Source organism: Lactuca sativa, chromosome 5, assembly GCF_002870075.4.
Source record: "Lactuca sativa cultivar Salinas chromosome 5, Lsat_Salinas_v11, whole genome shotgun sequence".
NCBI lineage: Eukaryota > Viridiplantae > Streptophyta > Magnoliopsida > Asterales > Asteraceae > Lactuca > Lactuca sativa.
Genome location: NC_056627.2, coordinates 75,551,567 through 75,575,536, shown reverse-complemented (window position 1 = coordinate 75,575,536; position 23,970 = coordinate 75,551,567). Strand labels below are relative to the sequence as shown.

Sequence of the window (23,970 nt, the reverse complement as noted above, 5' to 3'; positions counted from 1 at the left end):
TAAAATAATGATGACAAAGTAATATTGGTTATGGTTAAAAGTTATGTTATATGAAAATTTTAATTAATTTTAAAATAAAATTTAGAATTTAATATTAAGAGAATCATTATCCTTTAAATTCCAAAGTTTTCTATTTTAAAATATAGTTTAATTGACAAGATAATGACATAAAAATCCTTAAGTTTGGTAAAAGTATAGGGATTTATCCTTTTGTGGATTTTAGGTTTACTAATACTATCTACTTGCATTTTTTTTCAATTTTAACTTTTTTTTACGGATTTACCATGTTAAACCGAATATTTATGCCTAAAATAAGAGTTTTAATATATATATATATATATATATATATATATATATATATAATATATATATATATATATATATATATATATATATATATATATATATATAACAAGATGAAACCGCAACCAAAAGGGTGAACTAATTTTTGGTTTTCTGCTCATTTGGCAACTTAACTCTTTTTAAGTTTTAAAAGCTCATCAAACTTTTGGAATTGTGTTCATTTAGTCACTTAACTTTTGGATTTTTGCTCGTTTAGTCACCTAACTTTTAAAATATTCTAAAAGTTTAGTAACTAAATGAACATAATTTTAAAATTTAGGTAACTAAATGAGCATAAATCCAAAAGTTAAGTGACTAAACCAAAAGTTAACTGACTAAATGAACACAAAGTTAAAAGTTCGATGACATTTTAAAACTAAAAATGAATTAAGTGACTAAATGAACACAAAGTCAAAAGTTAAGTGACAAAAAATGACCTAAACACTAAAATATTAGATACAACATTCTTATTTCTTGCTAATTTCATACAACGGTGTTATATTATTATGATTTCACAACATTTCATTTCTTTTTTAGTGATATATTTTGAAACTTTTTGGTTTGTGTTTGTGTTTGGCTTGGTGCTATTATATTGTTATGATTTGTTGTTAGGATTATGTCTATATGAAAAGATTTTGCACTTAAAATAAAATATGGGACAAGTAAAAAGAATTAAAACTTAATCAATTATGTTTGGCTTTACAAAAGACAAAAGAAGATGATGTCATGCTAAAGTACTAATTCTCAAAAGAATTGTCATCGTTTTTCATTAGATTAGTAGATGTGAGACCCGTATACTACACAAGTTGATTAAAATAAAAGTTAAATATCGAAGTGTAAATATTAAAACATCAACAGTGTGTTTTAACTCAAAATTAATAATACAATCATCATGTTGTACTATAATATAAATTTTAATATAAAAAACTATACAAATACATAGTAATACCCGTGTAGTGTTTTAATTTATCATAAAGTGACATTTGGTAAAAAAAAAAGACTTTCATTTATTAGAGAGGATAATTTAGTTTCCTAATAAATTCTATTATTTTATTATTCTCAAAAAGATTTTTAAACAAATTTTATTTGGAAAATAAGAAAACAAAGAACAAAAAATCTAAGAAAAATATCAAAAAATAGTATGTTAGTAGCATAATTTTGAATCCATATAAAATATATAGATACATTAGAAAGTTTTTGAAAAAATGGAATATATATGAATTTGAATGGCAAATAGTGGCATAATTTTAGGCTAATAACACCGAATAAGAAAAATAAACGATAAATTGATTTAAATGGTCTTAAATGGAGAAATTGAAATTTGGAAGGAAGCATATTTTTAAATCCTCACAAATACATAATTAGGTGACATTTTTAAATAAAATTGATAAATACAAGAAAATGACATGTGAATTTTATTAAATTGAAAAACACCATAAAATGCCAAGTGTGATAATTCATGACAAGGTGACATCTGGTAAAAAAAACATTTATTTATTAGAGAGGATAGTTGTGAGACCCGTTTACTATACGGGTTGATTAAAATAAAAGTTAAATATCAAAGTGTAAATTTTAAAACATCAACTGTGTGTTTTAACTCAAGATTAATGATACAATCATCATGTCATACTATAAAATATAAACTTTTATATAAAAAAAATCTATACTCATACATAGTAATACCAATGTTTTAATTCATGACAAAGTGACATGTGACAAAAAAACATTCATTTATAAGAAAGGATAATTATTTAGTTTGCTAATAACTTCTATTATTTTATTATTCTAAAAAAATGTTTAAACAAATTTTATTTGGAAAATAAGAAAACAAAGAACAAAAAATCTAAAAAAAATATCAAAAAATAATATGTTAGTAGCATAATTTTAGGTTAATAATATCGGATAAGAAAAATAACCGGAAAATTAATTTAAATGACCTTAAATATAGGAATTTAGATTTGGAAGGAACATGTATTCTTAAATCACAAAAATTACATAATTAGGTGAGATTTTTAAATAAAATTGATAAATACAAGAAAATGACTTGTGGATTTTATTAAATTGAAAAGCACCATAAAATACTAAGTATCATAATTCATGATAAAGTGACATGTAGCAAAAAAAACTTTCATTTAATAAAGAGGATTGTGTTATATATATATATATATATATATATATATATATATATATATATATATATATATATATATATATATATATATATATATATATATATATAGGGTGAGGTTCAATAAAGAACCATAATTAACCAAGGAACCAATCGTGAGCATCGAAAATCATAATGATTAACGGCCAAGGAAATAGATGTACACTTTTACATTGGACGCACATATACCAGATTATACAAAAAAATCCACCATTTACAAAAAAACCCACCACTTTTTTTCGTTTAAAATTTTTTTAAGTCATGTTTTTTATCAAAAAAAACCGAATATATCGTTGTTTACGATTTTTCGTCATCTTTCCATAGAGATCCATGATGATATATAAAAAACGAACTTTTTTTTTCGAAAAAAACCCACTTCATTTTCTTTAATAAAAAAGTTAAGGTCTATTTTTTATAGAAAAAAATTAATAAATATATCAAAATTCATATTTTTTGTACTTTTTAAACATAGATTCATATTCATGTAAAAAAAACGATATTTCAGTTTAGATTCACATTGTGAACTTGTTCAGATTCATATTGTAAACCTGTTCAGATTCACATTATGAACCTCCTCAGATTCACAGTGTGTATAATAATAAATCAGATTAACAGTGTGAATCTGAACTGATCGAAGCTTTTTCATATTGTGAATGTTAAAATTTGAAATATTTACAGTTTAGATTCACAATGTGAATCTACACTAATCGAGGTTTTTTTTTCGAACCTTTTGAGTTTCATAATATGAATTTGAACTGTTCGAGATTTTTTATATTGTGGATGTTAAAAATTAAAATATTTACAGTTTAGATTCACAGTGTGAATCTACACTGTTCGTGGTATTTGTTTTTTAATCGGTATTGATGTTTATTAATAGACTACAAAAAATTAATATTTTTGGTATAATTAGTTTTTTTTTTATAAAAAAAAATTAATATTTAAAAAAATAAGAAAATTAAGTGGTTTTTTTCGAAAGAAAAAAGTTCGTTTTTTATATATATATCATCATGGATCTCTATGGAAAGAGGACGAAAAATCATGAACAACGGTATATTTGGATTTTTTTTTCAATAAAAAAACTTGGCCTAAAAAAGATTTTAAATGAAAAAAGGAAGTAAGTTTTGTTATAATCAGGTACATATGCGTCCATTATAAAAATTTACAACCTTTTTTTTTGTCGTTCATCGCTTTAAATTCGGACGCTTGGTTCCTTGAATAATAATGGTTCTCTCTCTCTCTCTCTCTCTCTCTATATCTATATATATATATATATATATATATATATATATATATATATATATATATATATATATATATATATATATATATATATATATAATGGCCGGATGGAGTGCATAGCATTATTATATGCAATTGCATACCCTTGAATTTTTTTATAGAACTATTATTTTCCTCTTTTAAATAAATTTTCATATATCAATAGCAATAGTGCTCATAGATCAATAGTAATATTGCATTTCTTTGACTTTAACAAAATCGTGGACATTTTTTTTTACTTTGTTTTCATTAAAAAGCTAGTATAAATTATGCATAATTTGTAATTTTTTTTAAACAAGCCTTCCAAGACGATTACTTTTATTAATGAATTGTTGATGAACTAATTTATATGATTAATTTGATCAAATAACTTACTTGTTGATGTGCTAACGCCGCCTCAAATTTCTGTTGAAGTCTTAAAACTTCCTCAAGCTTTTGGACAACCTCCACGATCGTTGGACGTTGCTTTCTATCATTATCCAGGCATTGGTATGCAATAGCTGAATAAAGATCCAAGGAGTCTGCGCTCATCTGTTTTCTTAGAATGGGATCTATGATCTCAGTAAGTGTTCCGTCACAATAATTGCAGCATGCCAAGGGACCTAGAAACCCTTTCCCCTCTTCATATGCTAATCTTCCACAAAGGATTTCAAACAATACAACCCCAAAAGAGTACAAATCTGACTCTTTTGTTAGAACACCAGTATTATAGTATACAGGATCCAGGTAGCCGAATGTGCCAGCAGCATTGGTGACAAGGAAATCAGACTGCTCACTTACTACATGTAATTTCGATAACCCGAAATCAGCTATCTTTGGCTGCCAATTTTCATCTAACAGAATATTTGCGCTCTTCAAGTCCCGATGAATGACTCGTATTTGGGTTTCTGTTGGAGGAAAATGAAGATAAGTCAAGCCACGAGCTGCACCAAGGCAAATTTGGAGGCGCTGTAACCATGTGAGGTGAGCACTCCTCACATACATGTCGAGGCTTCCACGTGGAACAAACTTGTAGACAACGATCATCTCGTCTCCCTCGTCACAGAAACCAACAAGAGAGACGATATTTTCATGTTTATATGAAGAAAGAACACTAATATTACGCATGAACTCTTCCGATCCTTGTTCAGATTCTCTATCAAGCCGTTTGAATGCGACTGTGACAAGGCCTTCTGGCCTTAAGAGATCTCCTTTGTACACATTCCCAAAACCACCGCGTGCAATGAAACATTGAGCTGCGAAGTTGTTTGTTGCTTGTAATATATCTTCCAATGGAATTCTTAAGCGAGCAATTTCTTCGGGGAAGGGCATGATGTGTTTGTTTATGAGATATTTTTGAAAGAAAAAAAGATTATAAGAATTGAAAAGACACAAATGTTGATGAGGTTCACCGAAGATATATAAACCCAAACACATTAACTAACCATGGGGTTTGGGAAAACAACTGGTTACCTTACCTACCCACTAGAAATATATAAATAATTTATTTAAACACTACACATCACAGCGCAATTGCGGGGAGCTAGAAGTCAGTTTGTTGGAATACTAAGGCAAATTTAAAAAAGAAAAAACTGATTGCACATGTCAATAAAACCACAGTTAGTTTAATTATAAATATATTAAACTAGAATTTGCATAAATTATATTAACCTTTTTTATTTTAAAATAAATTGCTACATAAGTCATAATATGTTTTGTCAGGTATCAAATTTAATAAAGAATATTTATAAAATAAACATATTAGGCGTGTTTGCCGTCCTTTAAAAATAAAAATAATAATAAATATCGAATATGGTATTTCTTATATATTAGTTTGACTTAATGATTATTATTAACTTCACAAAACTAGTGTAAATAACCTCATTTATCTCTTATTAGTTATTACATATGCTTTAAGATACGTACAAGGCTTGTAATGTGTCTAAATATTACATTTCGAGTTTGTTTGAGAAGCTCTTTAATTTTACCGTCGATAATTTTAAGTTGAGTTCATTTGGTTATATTCTTAATAGCAGGTATGGAGTGAACTCTCTAATAACTAATAAGGACTCATCTAATAATTTAACCAAATTTGTAAAAATGGATCAGATACAAATTATTGGTTTTTATTCAAAAATATTTTATTATAAATTATGAGGTTAGCAAAGATTTTAAAATGAATAAATTTAAAAGTATTCTAACTCACCATTGACCATTTTGCAAAAGATAAAAAGATTAAAACACAACCATAAAAAAAAAATAAAAAAAAAATAAAAAAGTTACAACTTTTGAAAACAATGATTCACGAAGTTGGAAGTTGTTGAAAATGACAAAAGACTCAAAATACTTCTTTAGAAATATTCACCAAGCAAGAGTAAATTATTTCAAGATGTTAGTCTTCACTGATAATATTAACTTCTTAAGCCTTAAAGAACTTATACCAAATAAGTATTAAATGATAAACACTTTAAACACTCAAATCTATACTACACCATGAAAGAGAGATAAGAGGGAAAGAGCCTTAGAATCAATGGCTTTTATAATACAAAATAAATGAAAGGACCCACCAAAACAACTAGCCATGCATTCTTTTATATACTAAATCTTAGATATATTGCATCTTACTTGCATTAAAGGAAGGCATGAGACATATGCGAATCATGGTTGTTGTAAGAGGTTGAAAACACTCAACTTCACACAAAGGAAGCAGGTCATAAGATTGACTATTTATGTGGGTCATGAGTGTGTTTTACTTCATGTCTTATATAATATGTACATTATGTATATAATTAACCAATTTTATATAAATAAACTCTAACTAGTCCAATAAAATATACACAACTTATAAATTCATACATTACGATTCATTAGTTGTTTTCTCTTCTAAAAAAATATTATTTACATAAATAATAATTTTCCAATTAGTTGTTAAAAATATTATTTTATAAAATAATAATTTCTAATTAAATACAGGTGTTGGTAATATTTATTAATAATCAAATTACTTTAATAAATAATCAATTACTAGTAACTTGCTATAAGGTGTGACTTTATAGGATCATATATCATTACAAATATCATTTTATAATGACTATTAAGCATATATATATTTTTCAAAGCAACCATTTCATAGTTAAAATCTTTGTTTCGTTGAGAAAATCAAAGAATTTTGATTTTCAAGAAACAAGGATTAGCCATTTGTATATGTCAAAGCGATTGGGAGCTAGGTTTTCACCCTTGTGCTGTATATGGATGATATACAACTCATAGAAAATGATGCCCTAACTTTATGAAATGTAACAGCTTGGCTTGAGAATTGTTTTGCGGTGAAACACTTTGGAGAAGCAACATACACATTGAAGGTAAAGTCTATAAACATAGATGTAAGCGAATCATTGTATTCAGCCAGAGTATGTACAATATTAAAGACATTCAAAATGAAAAACTCTAATAAAAGAGTTTGTGCCTATAAAGCATGATAGGATATTGAACAATGCTCAGTATCATAGTTCTATTGATCATGATATCTTGTATGCATTAAGCATAACGAGATGATATTTTATATTAGTGTCTATTAGGTAAAGGTTTAAATGCCAACATTCTAGTGTCTTCAAGAAGCTGCAACTCATATTGATGTTGTTAAATAAATATGCCAACTTTTGATCATGGAATATTAAGACCTAAAAATTGCTTTAAATCTCATATATCCTTGAGTTTAAATTGTTGGAAAACAAACACATGTATATATAACTTTGAAGTATCGAAGAATAATTCATATATACATGTAGCAACTTGTTGGTTATCACATATGACCTTTGCATCTCTACTTTTAGGATAAAGATGATTGCTTCAACTTGGTAAAAAGGATGTTGAATTTTGTATAATTTGTGTTCCAATATGTAACATCCCAAAAATCATGACCAAAAAAATTCATTTTTGATATAACGATTTGTAAAAACAATTTAAATAAAACATCATCAAGTTATTTCATTTCATAAAAACCATAGATCATATGTCTCAAAAGCATGACATAAAATAGTAATAATGTCATAGTACAAATCCTAAGAATCTCATATACTAAAAATCGTGTGTGTGATATGCTGCTACCATGCCGGCTCATTTCCCTTCGAGGAAGAAGTACCTGAAACCAAAATTGAAAACTGTAAGCACAAAGCTTAATGAGTTCCCCTATCATACCACATACCATATAATCAAATAATGTCTAGCATGTTTAGGTGCTGGCCTCCCCTTCAATCTCTTTCAACTGGTAACTACCTAGCATATCTGGGTGCTGCCCTCCCATTCGGTCTCTTTCAACCAGTAGCTGCCTAGTATATCTGGCCGTTGGCTTCCCCTTCGGCCTCTTTCAACCGGTAACCGAGGACTATTTTAATAGACATTCATTGCTTTCTAAGTTGCTTAACCTAGTGTTAATATTGTTAATCATATTATTCTAAGTTATCTACCAACAATGATGGCTTTCCTAGACTCGGTCGATTTGTTCATATTATGTAATGACTCAACGTGTATGATTAGTCTGAGAGTTAGTGGCAACCTCTCAAGTTGTCCAAGTTATTGCATGAATCAAAAATATTAATCTTAATTCTATTATGTTTAACCTAGGGTATCACTCTACTAGTCACCACTGCCTATGCTTTTGACTTATTTTTTCAACTTGGAAAAGTTAATAAACAATGTGATTCAAGATACATAATATGAACCTAATTATAAATCATGTACTCAGTTACATAAACATAACAAAATCATTATCAATACTCATGGATATTTAATTAAGCATTAACATAATAAATTGAATATAATCAAATTCCTTTCAATTAATTAAACCATAATCATAGATCTTCAACATTTAATCAAAAGTATAGGGACTTAGCTTATAATCCAAACTAAATAGCTAATAAGAACAAATAAATTAAACATAATGCAAACCAAACTTATTTAGAACTTCAACTACATAAATCTTTAATTCAATCTTCTAGGGTTATTGACATCCCCTTTCTCTCCAGATCTTCTTTTATGCTCTGAAAAATCTCCAGATATTCTAACCTATCCGATTTCACAAAAATCAACTTTATTTATATCTTTTTAGATTGACCTAAATCGTGGCATGACGGACTATTTGTGAAGCGAACTACAAGATCATCAAAAATCTTCTATTATTCTGGTGATATCTTTAATTTGAATCCCGCTTAATCTTCAAGCTATGAAATTCTTTTAGAATATGCTCTAAATATCTTCTATTTCACTTTTTAGCCCCTATAATCTTCAAATACAAATTTATACTTTTAAGTATGAAATATCTATTAAATTGTGTAAAAAAGTATTAAATATGCATCCAAAAAGATGTATAATTTATTACATATCAATAGTACTTTTATTTGTGAGATTCCATAAATATTTCATTCAAAAAATGGAAACAATTGAGACTCTGATTCAAAAACGAGATTTTAGAGGTTGGCAAATCAGAATTGTATGGAATGTTTGTTATAGTCGCAGACGGACAACATTTGTCAAGCGAGAATTCTTTATCCTTCTTTTTTTATAATTGTTTATTCAGCCTGCTATTTGTCAGCATGTATATATTTAGATTGTATTATGTATATTGTCATAGTTTATGTATAAGTTACTCGTAGCCCATTTCTTAACTTGTTAGTTAGCCCATTACATTCTATGAATCCCATTCTCTTGTATATTGTATATAATTCAATGTTACAATCTGCATTTTCTCATAATTAGTGTACAACCATTCAATTGAATTATATACAAGATACAAGATAATGAGCTACGCACAATACAATGGGCTAACTAACAAGCTAGGCTAACAAATGGGCAACATATAACAATACATATGCATAATACAATCGAAATATCTGCACGTAACACTATTTTACCTATAATTCAGTCTTTTATACTCCTTCAGAAGTAATGTCTTTTATTCAATACTTATTCAGTCATTTATTTTGTATACATATATGTCTTTCTTATGCCCCTTCCATTCTTGAACACTTACCATTGTTTAGAATTTTACAATGGTATATAAGACCCAAAACTATGAAACATGAAAGAGTATAATTAAATGGAAGTATGATGTTATTATATATTTTGATTACACAAATTACTATAGGAGAGTACTATGTTATAGCATATAACACACAAATAGATGAAATACGCATTGTATATGAGATAAGCTAGTTTTTTGAACGAAAAAGCACCAGAACCCGTCCAAAAAGTGGCTTGAATATAGTTCGGGCTAGTCTAAAAACAAAACTTGTGTATAGCCCGGTTAAGGCCCGAACAAACATCAGAAAAATGAGTTTGTATGAAGCCCACATGCATGGCTTGTTGGACCTGTTGACTAGTCATGCCCCGCCATACCTGTGTACATGCCAAGGTGAATTTTGTAAAAAGAAATTTGTTTTTTAGTTTGGTTTTTTAACCGGTTCGGTTTGTCTGTTTTTTTTCCCTGTAAATCGGGTAAAAAACCGGTTCCAAACCAACGGTTGGATTCTAATCAGTTCGGTTATTTCAAATTCGGTTCCGGTTTTCTCCATTTGGTTGTCAATAAACCAAATTGTATTGTGCACTCTAATTGGGACTATCTTGGGAGCAGATGGGCTCCTCATTACTGGGCTCACAGGCTGCCAAGTACAAAAGTATACATTCCAAGAGCCCAAAATATGTGCAGGAATACGACAGATAGGAGGCCGATTATGAAGTCCAAGAGATATTGGGAGGGCCGGAGTGTCTGCCAGAGGGATGAATCTGCGGAAGAGGCACTGCCGAGAGGATTGACGGGAATGTGATTGGACTTCGGTGGCGATGACCAGGAAATCGATACAACAACATTTCTGAACAGCTTGATCTTGATAAAGCTCGTCAGAGTCGAAAGAATCATGATCGGAATTTATGTTCCACCAACAGGATCTAAAATCGACTCCAGATGCGATTTCATTTTCCGTTTCCGCCGAAAATTGAAATTTTCTTTTGGTCTTTCTGATTCTTTGATACGAACCTTAAATCTTAGCCCCATCAAGCTCTATATTAATCACGGAATCGATAAAAAGTTAGTGCAGATACGACCAAAAGAAAGATTAAGGTCATCAGAATCAATAGAGTAAAGGGAATGAGAAATTTACCAAATTGCCCAACAATTATAGGAAAGATTAAGGAAGACAAGGCATGGGAAGCCAGATAGCTTTGTCATTATAAATGAAATCTCTTTTCCATGGGAGTAATCAGCAGAACCACTTGGACCAAACTTCTATATATCTTCACAGTCAATATTTTGCACCATTTTCATTACCAAATTCCAAGAGTACATATAGTCCCCCCAACTACCCAAGTGGCTATATAATCCAGCATTGGTTAAAACCTTCAATTTTTAATAATGTCTTGATTATAGATAGAGGGTCTTTTGAAACTGAATGACCTTAATTGTGAAAGATATCAATTGTATACAAGTGGGTTGAAAGTTATGGCTAACACTCATCCGTTTGTCAGCATCTGGGTTCTAAGAGCATAAATCTGTTTTTGGAGTGGTTGATGAAGGCTTTGTTCATGGTATATGAAAATCGTTGGTATGGTTGTTTTGCTTCCTCCAGCTAAGATGATCATCATGTATGTCCACTTTAGGATTACATTTATTCTACTGGTATATATGTTTTCTGGTTTTAATAGTATTGCACCCCTGTAACTTTTGATGCCATATACATAAACAAAAAAACAAATGTTGTAGCTCTTGTTTGTATTTTCTTTTACTTTGTAAGTTTCCCTCTTATAAAAAGAAGTTTATCTTGTCTTGTATAGACATGCAACTAGCTATGCGCTGCATAGTATTGAGGAGCTATCTTCTATTGAGCCTTTAAGTTAATATAAAAGTACAAAAGATGTCATAACAGTTACCATACACTTAGAAGAACATGTATAAATATTACTTAATATACACTTATGCTGTAGGACGGAACTCAATGCCATACACAATAAGACCAGACATATTTCCTTCAAAACATGTCAGTCTCAAATCCATAGGAACAAACTCATCATTATGCGTGCTATCAACATTAAATTCCCACACTATAACCTCCATCCATCCATCTTCTCTCTGTTCTGGAATCCATTTGATTTTGTCCAAATTCACTATGTTTGGGTAAGTGAAAGAAATGATCTTGGTTCTTTCCTTTCTATGGGGTACTAAATCACGAGCCTTCACTGGGCACTTTAGACCATGGCATTTTTTTGAAAGTTTGAACACTAGGAAACAAGCGTAGGTTGTATCTGATGAGAGCATTTGTGTCTCTATGTCACATTTGATACGGAAATCCTGGTGAGACAGAATCTTTGCAACCTTTGCAAATCTGCACCTATATTAACTCTTTTAATTAGTCATTTCATAATATATACGCTAACAATTATATCTCTCTTTCTAGGTCTATATATATATCAAATAAAAATAATTAAAAATATGTAACATGAAGTACACATGCATATACATAAATATGACATGAGATGAAAGGAGTAATTAAGTCAGTTCAAAAAAGCAAACCTTAATCCAGTTGGAGGTTTGCTGAACTTTAAGTTTAAGGAATTGTATATAACTGATGATGCCCTTAGCATGTGGCAATTCTTCATCGATTTGCTTAGTGAGAAAAACTGTTCATCATAGAGTTGCAAGTTTGTCATTATGGTACTACAGTAAGTTGGTGGTAGGGGAATGATAATTTGTAGGGTTTGCCTAGTTTTTGTACATAAAAAAGAAAGGAAATCAGACCTTTTCACCCTTGTCAATATGAATTCCCTCAGAAAGAAGGCGATACATCACCTCTTTATTATCAATTCCATTGGCAACATGGACATTCTTCCCATACCTCCTGATAATTTTTTCGTAACGATATAACATTTTTTCCACCCAGTCCATGTCCAACTGTGTATTGATCAAAACTCCTTCACTGTTTGTTCCATCCTTCAATTCGTTATTATGTTCAAAGTCAACCTATACACAGTTAAATGACCATGTTATGACATATTCACATATCTTTTCCATAAATATAAGCATGAAAGAAGCATGCATTATTTGACTTACACTTCGAATGGCCTGAAACTCTATGCCTTCAATATATATGGCCCCTCTGCCACAATAATACTGAGACAAGCTTTCTAGTAGAATCTCAAAATTGACACTTCCATTCTTACTCGAAAATCGGAACAGTTCGACTTTCAACCACTCGCTTCCAACTTCCCACTCTGCAAAATATGCACTTAAGGTCTCACCTGCCTTCTTATATTTTAGGTTCACATATAACGGCCTGCTAGAAACCTTTCTTCTATCACAAAACTTGAACACTAGGTAAGCTCCATACATCATCTCTGGAGTTAGAAATTGAGTTGTTATCTGAATTTGGATATTGAGATTTGAGATATCAGATATCCTTGCCACCTTTGGGAATCTGTACATGTATATAACTATAAATAATTAACAACTCTATATTGATATATCTTATAACACAATCCACCTTTTTCCCTAGCCATTGATAATTCTTTACAATTCACATTTTCCTACGGAAAGTAGCTCCTCAAAATGTACATGTTACAATATGATTCTCGTGAAAATATATATCTTTTTTTTTTTTTTTTTTATAACATGCAGTCACATTATTTGCCTCTAAGATGAGAAAAACTACAAACCAATTAGCCGTCATGAGATTCGCTACTAATTAAAATCCTTGGGTATTATAAGTTTTGTTTCATAAAAGAAAGCCGTATGCCACATGGCTACACCAAGTAGAGGATTTTTAATGAAACGACCTGTATGACTTGACTAACAAGTTTTAATAAGATATGCTATTAACCACATGAATGAGAGGAACCTTGACTTTTGTACGGATTTCCACTTCACAGAAGAAACATCGCCGAATGAAAATGTTTTTGCAGATGCCATTTCATTTCTTGCTCCATCCATTGTTATTGAAAACCACTATTACCATAAAAGACAAGAAAAAGTGGAAAACAAGTGGAGTGAAAATCAATTTGTTTATGGAAAACATAGTTCATAAAACAATCAATTGAAGAGTACACATAAATTAACGATTTAAGGGACTCTACTTTTTCATTGTGAAGTAGCATTCCCGAAGTCAGGAGGGAATGGATATCCTTCTTTCTGATTGTAGAGGCCACTGGACGTTTTGACATCTGGATTATTTCTTTATAATCCGTAGGTAGTTTTTGCTCCCATTCCCACTCATCCTGAGTATATGTGAATGATTAAAATGTTAAAATGGCACTCATAGCTCTTACAACTTTTATTCCTATAGTTGTGAGAATATATTATTCAAGAAACCCTCCTTTCTAACCCTAAGCCATATTTTCTTCAGCTACTCGTTAAGTGAACTTACTTGGCAATCAAGGGCTTTTTCAAGTTCTTCTACAACCTTAGTCATTGTTGGGCGATCATCTCGCTGTTCCATCAAGCATTGATAAGCAATCGTGGAAAATATCACTAAGGATATTGGTTCGATTTCTTTCTTTATAGCATGAAAGATAATATCTTCTACTTTTTTGTTTTTGAAGCATTTTGATGCCCAATTTGCAAGAAAAATCATTCGCTCGTCGCCTGAACCTCTTGCACTGTTTATAAGTTGAGGTTCAACATTTCGGACTTCACCAAGTGGCAGTTGCCGATCAATTTTAATTGTTTCAGTTGCTAATCTCCCAGATAAGATTTCAAATAAAACAACCCCAAAAGAATAAATATCCGATTCCTGTGTAAGGGAACTTGTGTTCGCATAGATTGGATCAAGATAACCTAAAGTGCCTGCACCTTTGAAAACGATGAAATCAGAAATAGAAGCTTTCCAGTCATCTCCAAGTAGAATGCTACTGCTTTTTAAGTCGCCATGAATCATCTGTTCTCTCTCAGCATGACTATGAATATAAGCTAGCCCATATGCAACATCTATACATATCTTGAGTCGTTGTTTCCATGTCAGACTAGTGTTTGTCAGATTCTCTTTTAAACTTCCTTTAACCATATGCTCAAAAACAATGATCCTCTCAATCCCTTCTTCACAAAATCCTAGAACTGGAACGATGTTCTCATGGCTATAACTATAAAGCTTTCCAATCTCCTTTACAAATTCTTCTCCATCAGAATCCATTGAATGATGGAGCCGCTTTATGGTAACTGTGCCATGTGATCCCTTTAAATGCGAAAGTTCCCCACAATATACGTCGGCTGGTGGTCCTTGTTCTATTATATCACGGAAGTCATTTGTAGCAGATCTAATGTCGCCAAGTGTTATTCTAGTGGCTTCCACCCGATTTACCTGCATAATTGTCATGGGACTAGATATTATGCCTAATAAAGAGACAGATATATAACTCTAAGCCTTTGTTTGTGTTACTTTTGTACTTATTTGTTCTTGTTCCCCATTTCACTTTTTAATGGATCCTTTTCGAGTTTTCGGTCCACTAATTAAGTCTAATTTCCATGTATTTTTATATTCATCAAAACTTTTTTTAATTATTAATTATCCTCACAAATAAAAACTATGACCTACGTTAATCAAATGAATGAAATCTATATATGAACCAAAGTTAACTGTCTCGTCTTGCTGATAAGTAGTTAAGTAAAACTGATGACTTACATGATACTTCAATGCTTTCTCGAGTTTTTTCACGACTTCAACCATTGTGGGACGTTCTTCTCTTTTGTCTTTGCAACATTTATAAGCAATAGCTGCAAATATACGTATGGATTCTGGGCAGGATTCATCATCCAGAAGGGACAAACCTGCTTTCTCAAATTCACTCTTGAAATTCGAGTGTATAATCTCTTTGACATTTCTCTGCTCAAAGCAACGTTTAGCCATGTTGAGTACAAGTTGTGGATCATCTTTGGAACTTCCAGAATGCACCAACCTTCCACTCAAAGCTTCAAACAAAACCACTCCAAAAGAATAAACATCAGATTCCTTTGTCAGCTTATCTGTCTTTTGATACTGTGGATCTATATATAGTGGTGTGCCAGCAGCTTGTGTCATGACAAACGTAGCTTCAAGATTTGCAGGGCCAATTTTTGACAACCCAAAGTCACTAATCATGCCAATGTAGTTTTGGCCTAATAAAATGTTAGAGCTCTTTATATCTCGATGTATTATCCTATAATGTTCTCCAAGACCATTATGGAGAAACTCAAGCCCAGAGGCTGCATCGAGGCAAATCTGAAGACGTCTTGCCCATGTATGACTATTCGTTGTATTACTAGTCTGTATATGATCGTGGAGGCTTCCATTTGGGGCATACTCATAGACAAGAATATGCTCACCATCTTCATCGCAAAATCCAACAAGTGTGACAAGGTTTTTGTGCGTAAGAAATGGAAGCACTGAGAGTTCTTGCAAGAACTGCACGGGCCCTTGACCATATCTACGATCTAACCGCTTAATAGCCACTGTGCCTTGTCTTCTTGGGTAGACCGAGAGTTCTGCCGAAGAATGTTTTTGAAATCTATTCTCTGCAACGTATTTTCTGAAATCGAAGTGGAAGAGATCTGCTTTGTACACTTCCCCAAATCCACCCCTTCCAATTTTAAAATGCTCGTGAAAATCATGAGTTGCTGACTTTATATCTTTTAATGGGATCTTCATATGGTCCATGGTTTTCACCTGTGCAGTTGAATATTAAAATATAAAAGTTAAAATTCCTTGGTTATTGTAATATTACTACACATACAAGATCACATACAAGTCAAAGCATTCCTGTCCAAACACATGGTTTATGGGATCAATTTCGTATAGAGGGGTCACCATTTTCCCCACTACAACCAACAACTTTTTCCAAATATTGGTATGTTCTTTAAGCCTTATTAGGGTTTAGAAAAATCACCTTAATTTATGAAATGTATATTGACACACACACACACTCACATATAACTAATACACATACACAAACGAAAGAGATAAATATAATAAAACGCATTCCTACTTAATCTCATCAACACAATCTTTTCTTAGTTTGTCCATATATTGGTAATACCTCCGTCAAGCCAAGTGGAGTTGGACCAATACTTAACTTTGTGCCAAAGGACTCAAATAAAGGGGGTGGAAAAGGCATTTACACCTTGTTCCCGAGTTCAACTTAATGAAGAAAAAAATGGAAAATTGATGGAAGTGAGAAAAAATTATAAGAAATTGGTGCTCAGAGTTTTATTAAAGGAATGAAGTGAGAAAAAATAGAAGCAAAACTTTCCCTCATAACCTTTCTTTTAATTTGGGAGGATTTGGAAAAAAAAAGAACAAAATATTTAATTTTCCTTTTAATTCTCTCAAATTTGGAAACATAAAATAAAATTTTCTTGCATTTTCCATTTTATTCTTTTCTCTTCTTACATTCTTTTGCCTTTTTTTTTTCTTTTCTTTGCTAAAACTCAAAAATGTCAGCCGCTTGTAGATCAATAGGAACAAATTGAGTGTGATACAAGAATGCACCCTTAACTCTCATATGTTAAGGGTACTCTCTCCTATCATTCACCAACTTGATCACTTCTTAAATATTCGGATGTAGATAAGTCATAAAGACACAAAGTTGTAAGAGGAATATCTATGAAGTGATCTAGTTAGTAAATAATAGGTGAAAATAATATCATCATTATAGACAAAAAGGTAGAGGATACATGAATCTATCTCATTTAAAATGGAATAAAAAAAAAAAGTATTGGCTAAGTACATCAGAAACCAAGTCCAACAAGTAGTCGAGTCATTGAAACCATGCGAACATAGCTTCCTTAGACCATACATTGCCCTTTGAAGAAGACAAACATGAATAAATAAATAAATAAATAAAAAAAGAAGCCTCATGAGTCACGGCTATTCCATGAAAAGTGTATTGGTATTATACAATTAAGAACATGTTAATGTCTACTTTATGAATATGCCACTTATAAAGAGGGGTAATAAACAAAACATTAGGATCAATTATGGATTTTACAACATGAATCAACGGTACGAATAAATGGTATCGACTGGTCCACACTAGGAACATAGGTAAAATCATATTCAATAAACATGCTTTGAATTGATTAACGGAGCCTGAAGTGATATTTGGGGCAAAAGACCCATTTTCAGCCGAAGATATTAGAAGAGTTTGGACTTCGAACAATGTCCCACATATCATTCTTACCAGGTATCAAAAATTTGTAAACAACTACATCATGTTTGCCTAAAATATCGACTATGGCGTAAATCAACATTAGACTATATATATATATATATATATATATATATATATATATATATATATATATATATATATATATATATATATATATATATATATATATATATATATATATATATATATATATATATATATATATATATATATTCCGCTTTACTATAGTTATATTTTCATTATTTTGTGTGTTTTCTAAATCCACAAAAAATATATCAATCTATTAAATATGTACAAACAAAATTAAAACCGGTAGCAACACCTCCGTCACTCCCAAATAACAACCTCCTCTGCTTCCTCCATCACCGCTACCCTCTTTTACTATCATCTAGAAATCAATGTGATTAATAAATTTATATACATCTCATGTGGTTGTTAAATATCATCTATGATCAATCTGGTTTATAATCATTTATGGAGCCACAGATTTTATAGAGTGTATATTTTTGCTCTACATCTACTTATGTAGGTGTGGAAAAAGATTACATATATTTAACTTTTCAAAAACAAAGATCTTAGTTTTTAATCAAAGGAGGAACAATAAAAAATATAATTGTGAGTTTGTTGTAATAAAGGAACCAAATGTGTTTTTTATCTATTACTTCAAAAAAAATCTATATCAACCATTTCTATAATCATAAGTAAATGTTCTAAGTGTACCTTCATTTACCTTATTGATTTTGAAGAACTCATTAAATATTATAAATTTAATTAAGTTGTAATATTCACTACTATTTTATGTATTTGGATATCTTTGCTACCCTCACCTCACCACTTCCAATAAACTTATCTCTCGTATAACTTTGTGTCTTTATTGATTTTCCATCACACCATCATGGATCGATGCCTAGAAAATCCTTTTAACAAGATTATTATTTCTCGTCATGTTTTATTCGACGTGTCCATCTTTCCCTTTGTGTCTAGGATCCAAACTTACCAGAGACACATTGTCATACGATATTTAGATTACTATTCTTAACTTTCGCATTAGCTAACTCGTTCTTCCAATAACATTACATGGAATCTTGTATTGTGAACTCTAGGAGTGAATAGTTTATGGTCAATTTGGCAGTTTAAAAAAGATACATCACGAAGAGATAAATCACGTTTATAGATCCCTAGGTAAATATAAATCTCAGTTGGTTACGAGCACTTTGATATTGATTCCGATGAGACATTTAACCTAGTTGTCAAATCAAGTATGATTTAGATTGTCCTCAGCCTTGTTGTATCTCATCATTGCCCTATTTGTTAGCTAGATATGAAGATGTATTTCTTCTTGGTCACCATTAAAATACCATTTACATGTATCATCCTTCTGGTTTCCCATACCATGCATGTCACCTATAATGTTCCTTATACGAACTAAACTAGGCCCTGAGAGTATGGTATCATCCTTTTGCTTACTTTTCCACCAACCTTAGTTTTACGTATGACTCATCCTTATTCATAAACTAATGAGGCATATTGATGGCTTGTATGCTTATCTACATTGATGACATATTTCTCATCACTTTGACCTCGTCTTCACTTAAACAAATGAATTCATCTCACAAAAAATAACTATACATGAACGACCTTGGGGAATTAAATTATTGTCTCGACATCTTGTTCAACTGCAACAATAAAGCATGGTTCTTAGTCAATATAAATATGTCACTAACATCTTGGAATGCACATATATGCTAAATTGCAAGCCATGTAGGACATCGGCTAAGACTTGGACTACACTTGATACTTTTGGACCTCCAGATACTAATCCCACTTTACATTATAGTCTATATGGTTCCTTTTAATACCTCATATTCACACTTACTAATCTTGTGTCATTTTTGTGTAAGTTTTCAACAGACATGCATCTTTAGATATGATCTTTGAGAATTGCATATTGGTGTGTTAAAATGCATCTTACGATACATACATCGTACTAGTAACAAAAATCTTTAGATACCTATTTTTCCTTATACAATGCTCATTGCTTACATAAATGCATATCAGGGGGTGTTCCTCTACTCAAACATCTACATATTGATAGTGTGTGTTTCTTTGAAGTAATTTAATTTCTTGGTGTCCAAACGACAAGGTAGTATTTCCTAATCAAGTGATAAGGTAGAGTACCACATAGTAGCTAATGTTGTAGCTAAAACTTCCCAACTATAAACCTTCTTTAGGATGTTTGTTTTCACAAACAAAAGCTACGCTTGTATAATGCTACAATGTTGGTTTTTGGGGCGGTGCATCTCCTTTTTTCATGACTTCAGATCCTTTCTTATTTTTAGACCTAATCGTTTCAACTAGGGGGGGGGGGGGGGGGGGATGTCATTGTAAGTAGTCATAGTATACAACCTAGTATATGAGACACTCGTATTCAACCTGTTGGCCTATGTTTGTATAACCTTGTTATATGCTGGGTATTTTTATGTATATTAATTAATGAGAAGGACCATATTTTATAGGAAAGTATCTATTGTAAATATGTAGTTGGGATGAGGTCATAGCATACCTATAAAATAGTGATTTGTTGCTAGGATATATAACAAGATGAATTACCAAAAGTATGGTCTTTATAAGTTACTATGGATAACCGATGATAATGCTTATATATTTTGCTTCCTACCAATATCTACATATCTAAGAAGTTTAATGTATTTGATATCTATAAGTACTAGCCAAGAAGAAACAATTAACCTTCAGAACTTGAGGTGGGGTTCCTATAAGTGAGGGGAAACATGTGGAGCACGTTGAAGACTTAGCAAAAACATTTATTGAAAAATAGGAAAAGGACAAAAGTTCTGAAAAGTGGATAACTTTGATTTTTTTTTTGAACGACTTCTAATCGGCAACAACGAGATTTGAATCCTCAACTTCATGGGAGAGGAACACCTTTTCCAACTCCATCAGGATTTATGGTCACATTTAAATTATAATAATTCCAAATAATATTAACATTGATAATTATGATTATGATCTAAATAATTATAACAATAATAGCGTCTGAACCACACTTATATAGCACATCTTGATGAGGCTTACTTTTCTAAAGAACTACATTTGTTACTAATTTTTCGCTTTATTCCATCCACTATTATGATTTTTGCTAATTCTTGATTTTCTAGTAGTGATGTGTATGCATGCGTGCGTGTCACTATTATCTCATGTCGGACCTACCCTAATGTCAAAAATGATCATGCTATTTTTATTTTAAGCAAAACGTTATAATTTGTTCAAATTAACACTTGTTAATGCAAAATCGCCTTACTTTAATGAAATTATTGAATATACATACAAATGAGAAGAAGTCTAAGAAATGAGTGAAACTACACATCCACCATGAAAACAAGATTTAACAAGCATATGCGATGAACCACACAACTAATGAAGAATATATTAACACACTTCATTTTTTCAATCATCTCTTATACTATGATACTTGGATTTATATGATTCAAGATGTTTTAGAAAGAAGACAAAATTTTCTACAATTTAGTTGATCCGAACTTCAACTAATTCCGTCAGTTCTTAAAACTTTGGTCGGTAGTTGGGTGCCATAGGAAACACCCTAGTCAATTATGATCAACTTGCATGGTCAAAGTCAATAAGAGGAGCTAAGAAAAAATCTATAACCCACTAGTGTCCCAAGGTCATCCTAGGATGTTATACAAGACGTCCCAACGCGTCGTAGTGTTTTTGGGAGCATTTTTTTGGATAAAAAACATTTTAGCATAAATCAATCAAGTCTCAATGTCCCAGGGGGGATCCTATAATGGCTTGTAGGGTGCCAAACATCTTTTTGACATATTTTAGCATATTTATGAGACGACAAATGACATGTTAAAAGCTCCTTTGAATGTCATTGGACGTCACCGTCATATCTTGTCTTACTTTCCATATTTGAGAAACACTATAAGAAGGGATATTTTCCTCATTGTTTTTCATCATTCCCTAGATGATTATCTTCACTTTTTACAGCTTGAAAGGATTTGAAATCCACCCTAAATAGTTCCACTCCATCTTGCAAATATCAAAGTCGTATTGTAAAATGATCGGATAATTTCTTGAAGATATAGTCACCATTGGAATCATCTTCATAATCAACACTCTTTCTTCATTTTTACCCACCTTGAGTAGCTACATGCTTGATCTAAGTGTAAGATGATTCTTTTGTGATCTTCCGCATTGTGCCAAAACACTTGACGAAGGGTGTAGACGCACTTAGTCTGATCTAAATTTTAAAATCAAATAGTATAGCTATGTTTTTGTAATATAAATACATGCATAATTACTACAACATGGTAAAATATACACTTATGAATCAAACTAAAACTGCAAGAAATTAATTTCCCATACATTTGATCAAATTCTCTTTATAAGTATTGGTCTTAGTCAATACTCTATTTTAGTTTTCCTAATCGCTTCAAAACTATTTCCTAGCTAAAAGCCCAATGTAGATTACTTACCCTATCTATTTAGTGTTTTTAATATTATTTTTTTATTGCATCAATGTTTACGATCAATCAAGTGAAAGAAAATAACAATAAGTATGTCAAGGAAGTGTGTTCGAATTTGAAATTGGAACCTCACTTTTAGAATTATGTTTCCAAAATATTTAAGTTGAAGAAGAAAATGAGTTAATATGTTCATTTTTATATTTAGAATTTGAATACCTTAAAGTCTTCATCACCATCTCCTTTGGAATTTAAAGTCTCTGCAACCTAATATTAAGATGTAACAATTCATAAATACAAAGAAATTGAGAAAATATAATTGTTATATACATCTAAACTATATATGGGAAAACTGAATATACCCTTAGGTAGCGTTTGGTGGGTGGAACAGAACTGGACTGTACAGAACACGATTTTTTTAAAAGGCATTTGGCATGTACGGAACAGGAGCAAAATAGGTTATTTACCAAGTCAAATGAGACTAATTCTTAAAATTTTAATCCCACCTAAAAAGGTGGAACACAATGGAATAGTAAATATTTTACCAAAATACTTTGAAACAAATTCTACTCCTTGTTCAACATTTCTTCCATCGCTTTTTACTTTTATTACGTTTTTGTTTTGCCTCTTCCATTTTCAATCTTTTATGTAAAGGGGCTTCAAGTTGCAAAAATGATAACATAGAATAAAACATCAATTTAATTGATTTTTCTTCTCTCCTTTTTATTTTATTACATTAATTTTATTAGTGATTATTGATATTATCTTCTACATCCCATTTTAATTTACTTTATAACATGATTTATGCATAACTTTTCCCTATAGCAGCAACCAAAGCCAAAAGAAATTCCATTGGACTGTGTGTAAATTGTTTATTTATAATTACTCTTTAATATGATTATTAGAACATCATTTATAAGTATTATACCCTAAAAAAAAATAGAAATAGTTGGTAAACTTTTTGATGAATTCAAGGATGATTTAGTAATTTTACAATATTGTTCCATTGAGTCCTAGCTTTGCCAAACGCTATATAAATAGATCATTTTAGTCCCGTCTAGTCCAGTTCTATCTTATTCTATTTCGTTCAGTCCCGTTACCAAACCCTACCTTAAGTATATATAAGCTTAGGTACCCAAACTCAACATACTACATCATTTTGTCCTTTGAAAATATATTGTTACCGAATGGATTGTTCATGTACCAAAGTATTTAATATGGGATGTTAGTGTTGTTTTTTGTATGTGCAAATTACACATTGGGTGTGTCATATGTAGATATAGTTATTAGCTTGAAGGATTGTTGAAAGTGGGGACTCTATTCTATATACTTTTTGGAATTTCTTTGTTGCTGATAATCTTGTTCTCTTGAAAGTGACATATCATAGATTTAAATTAAATTTTCCGAAAAAAACACGTTTGTTAAGGCCATGAAATGTGGCTTCCCCTATGTAGTGAGCTCTTTTTGTGTTGCCAAGCATGGAGACATTATTTCAAGCCATGTTGGGGAGGAGTGTGC

At 31.0% G+C, this 23,970-nt stretch overlaps 2 protein-coding genes across 5 annotated transcripts in view; both read right to left on the bottom strand.

Moving 5' to 3' along the window:
- LOC111908020 (uncharacterized) overlaps positions 1–5,113 on the bottom strand; it is a 14,929-nt gene extending 9,816 nt beyond the window's left edge. For all 3 annotated transcript variants that reach the window (XM_023903831.2, XM_042902468.1, XM_042902467.1), the window contains exon 1: positions 4,163–5,113. In XM_023903831.2, the coding sequence (XP_023759599.1) occupies positions 4,163–5,098 (936 nt within the window). In that variant the 5' untranslated portion in view covers positions 5,099–5,113. The remainder of the gene's footprint in view (positions 1–4,162) is intronic.
- A 6,504-nt stretch (positions 5,114–11,617) lies between these two features.
- The window catches only part of LOC111907996 (uncharacterized), a 38,166-nt gene continuing 25,813 nt past the window's right edge, over positions 11,618–23,970 (bottom strand). The window contains exons 2-10 of one of the 2 annotated variants that reach the window (XM_042902466.2): positions 22,672–22,719; positions 15,424–16,443; positions 14,173–15,102; positions 13,883–14,023; positions 13,648–13,754; positions 12,864–13,227; positions 12,552–12,773; positions 12,327–12,433; positions 11,618–12,144 (exon numbers count right to left, since the gene is read on the bottom strand). In XM_042902466.2, coding sequence (XP_042758400.1) covers positions 11,730–12,144; positions 12,327–12,433; positions 12,552–12,773; positions 12,864–13,227; positions 13,648–13,754; positions 13,883–14,023; positions 14,173–15,102; positions 15,424–16,443; positions 22,672–22,719 — 3,354 coding nt within the window. In that variant the 3' untranslated portion in view covers positions 11,618–11,729. The remainder of the gene's footprint in view (positions 12,145–12,326; positions 12,434–12,551; positions 12,774–12,863; positions 13,228–13,647; positions 13,755–13,882; positions 14,024–14,172; positions 15,103–15,423; positions 16,444–22,671; positions 22,720–23,970) is intronic. The other variant, XM_052764190.1, reaches the window with a different exon arrangement.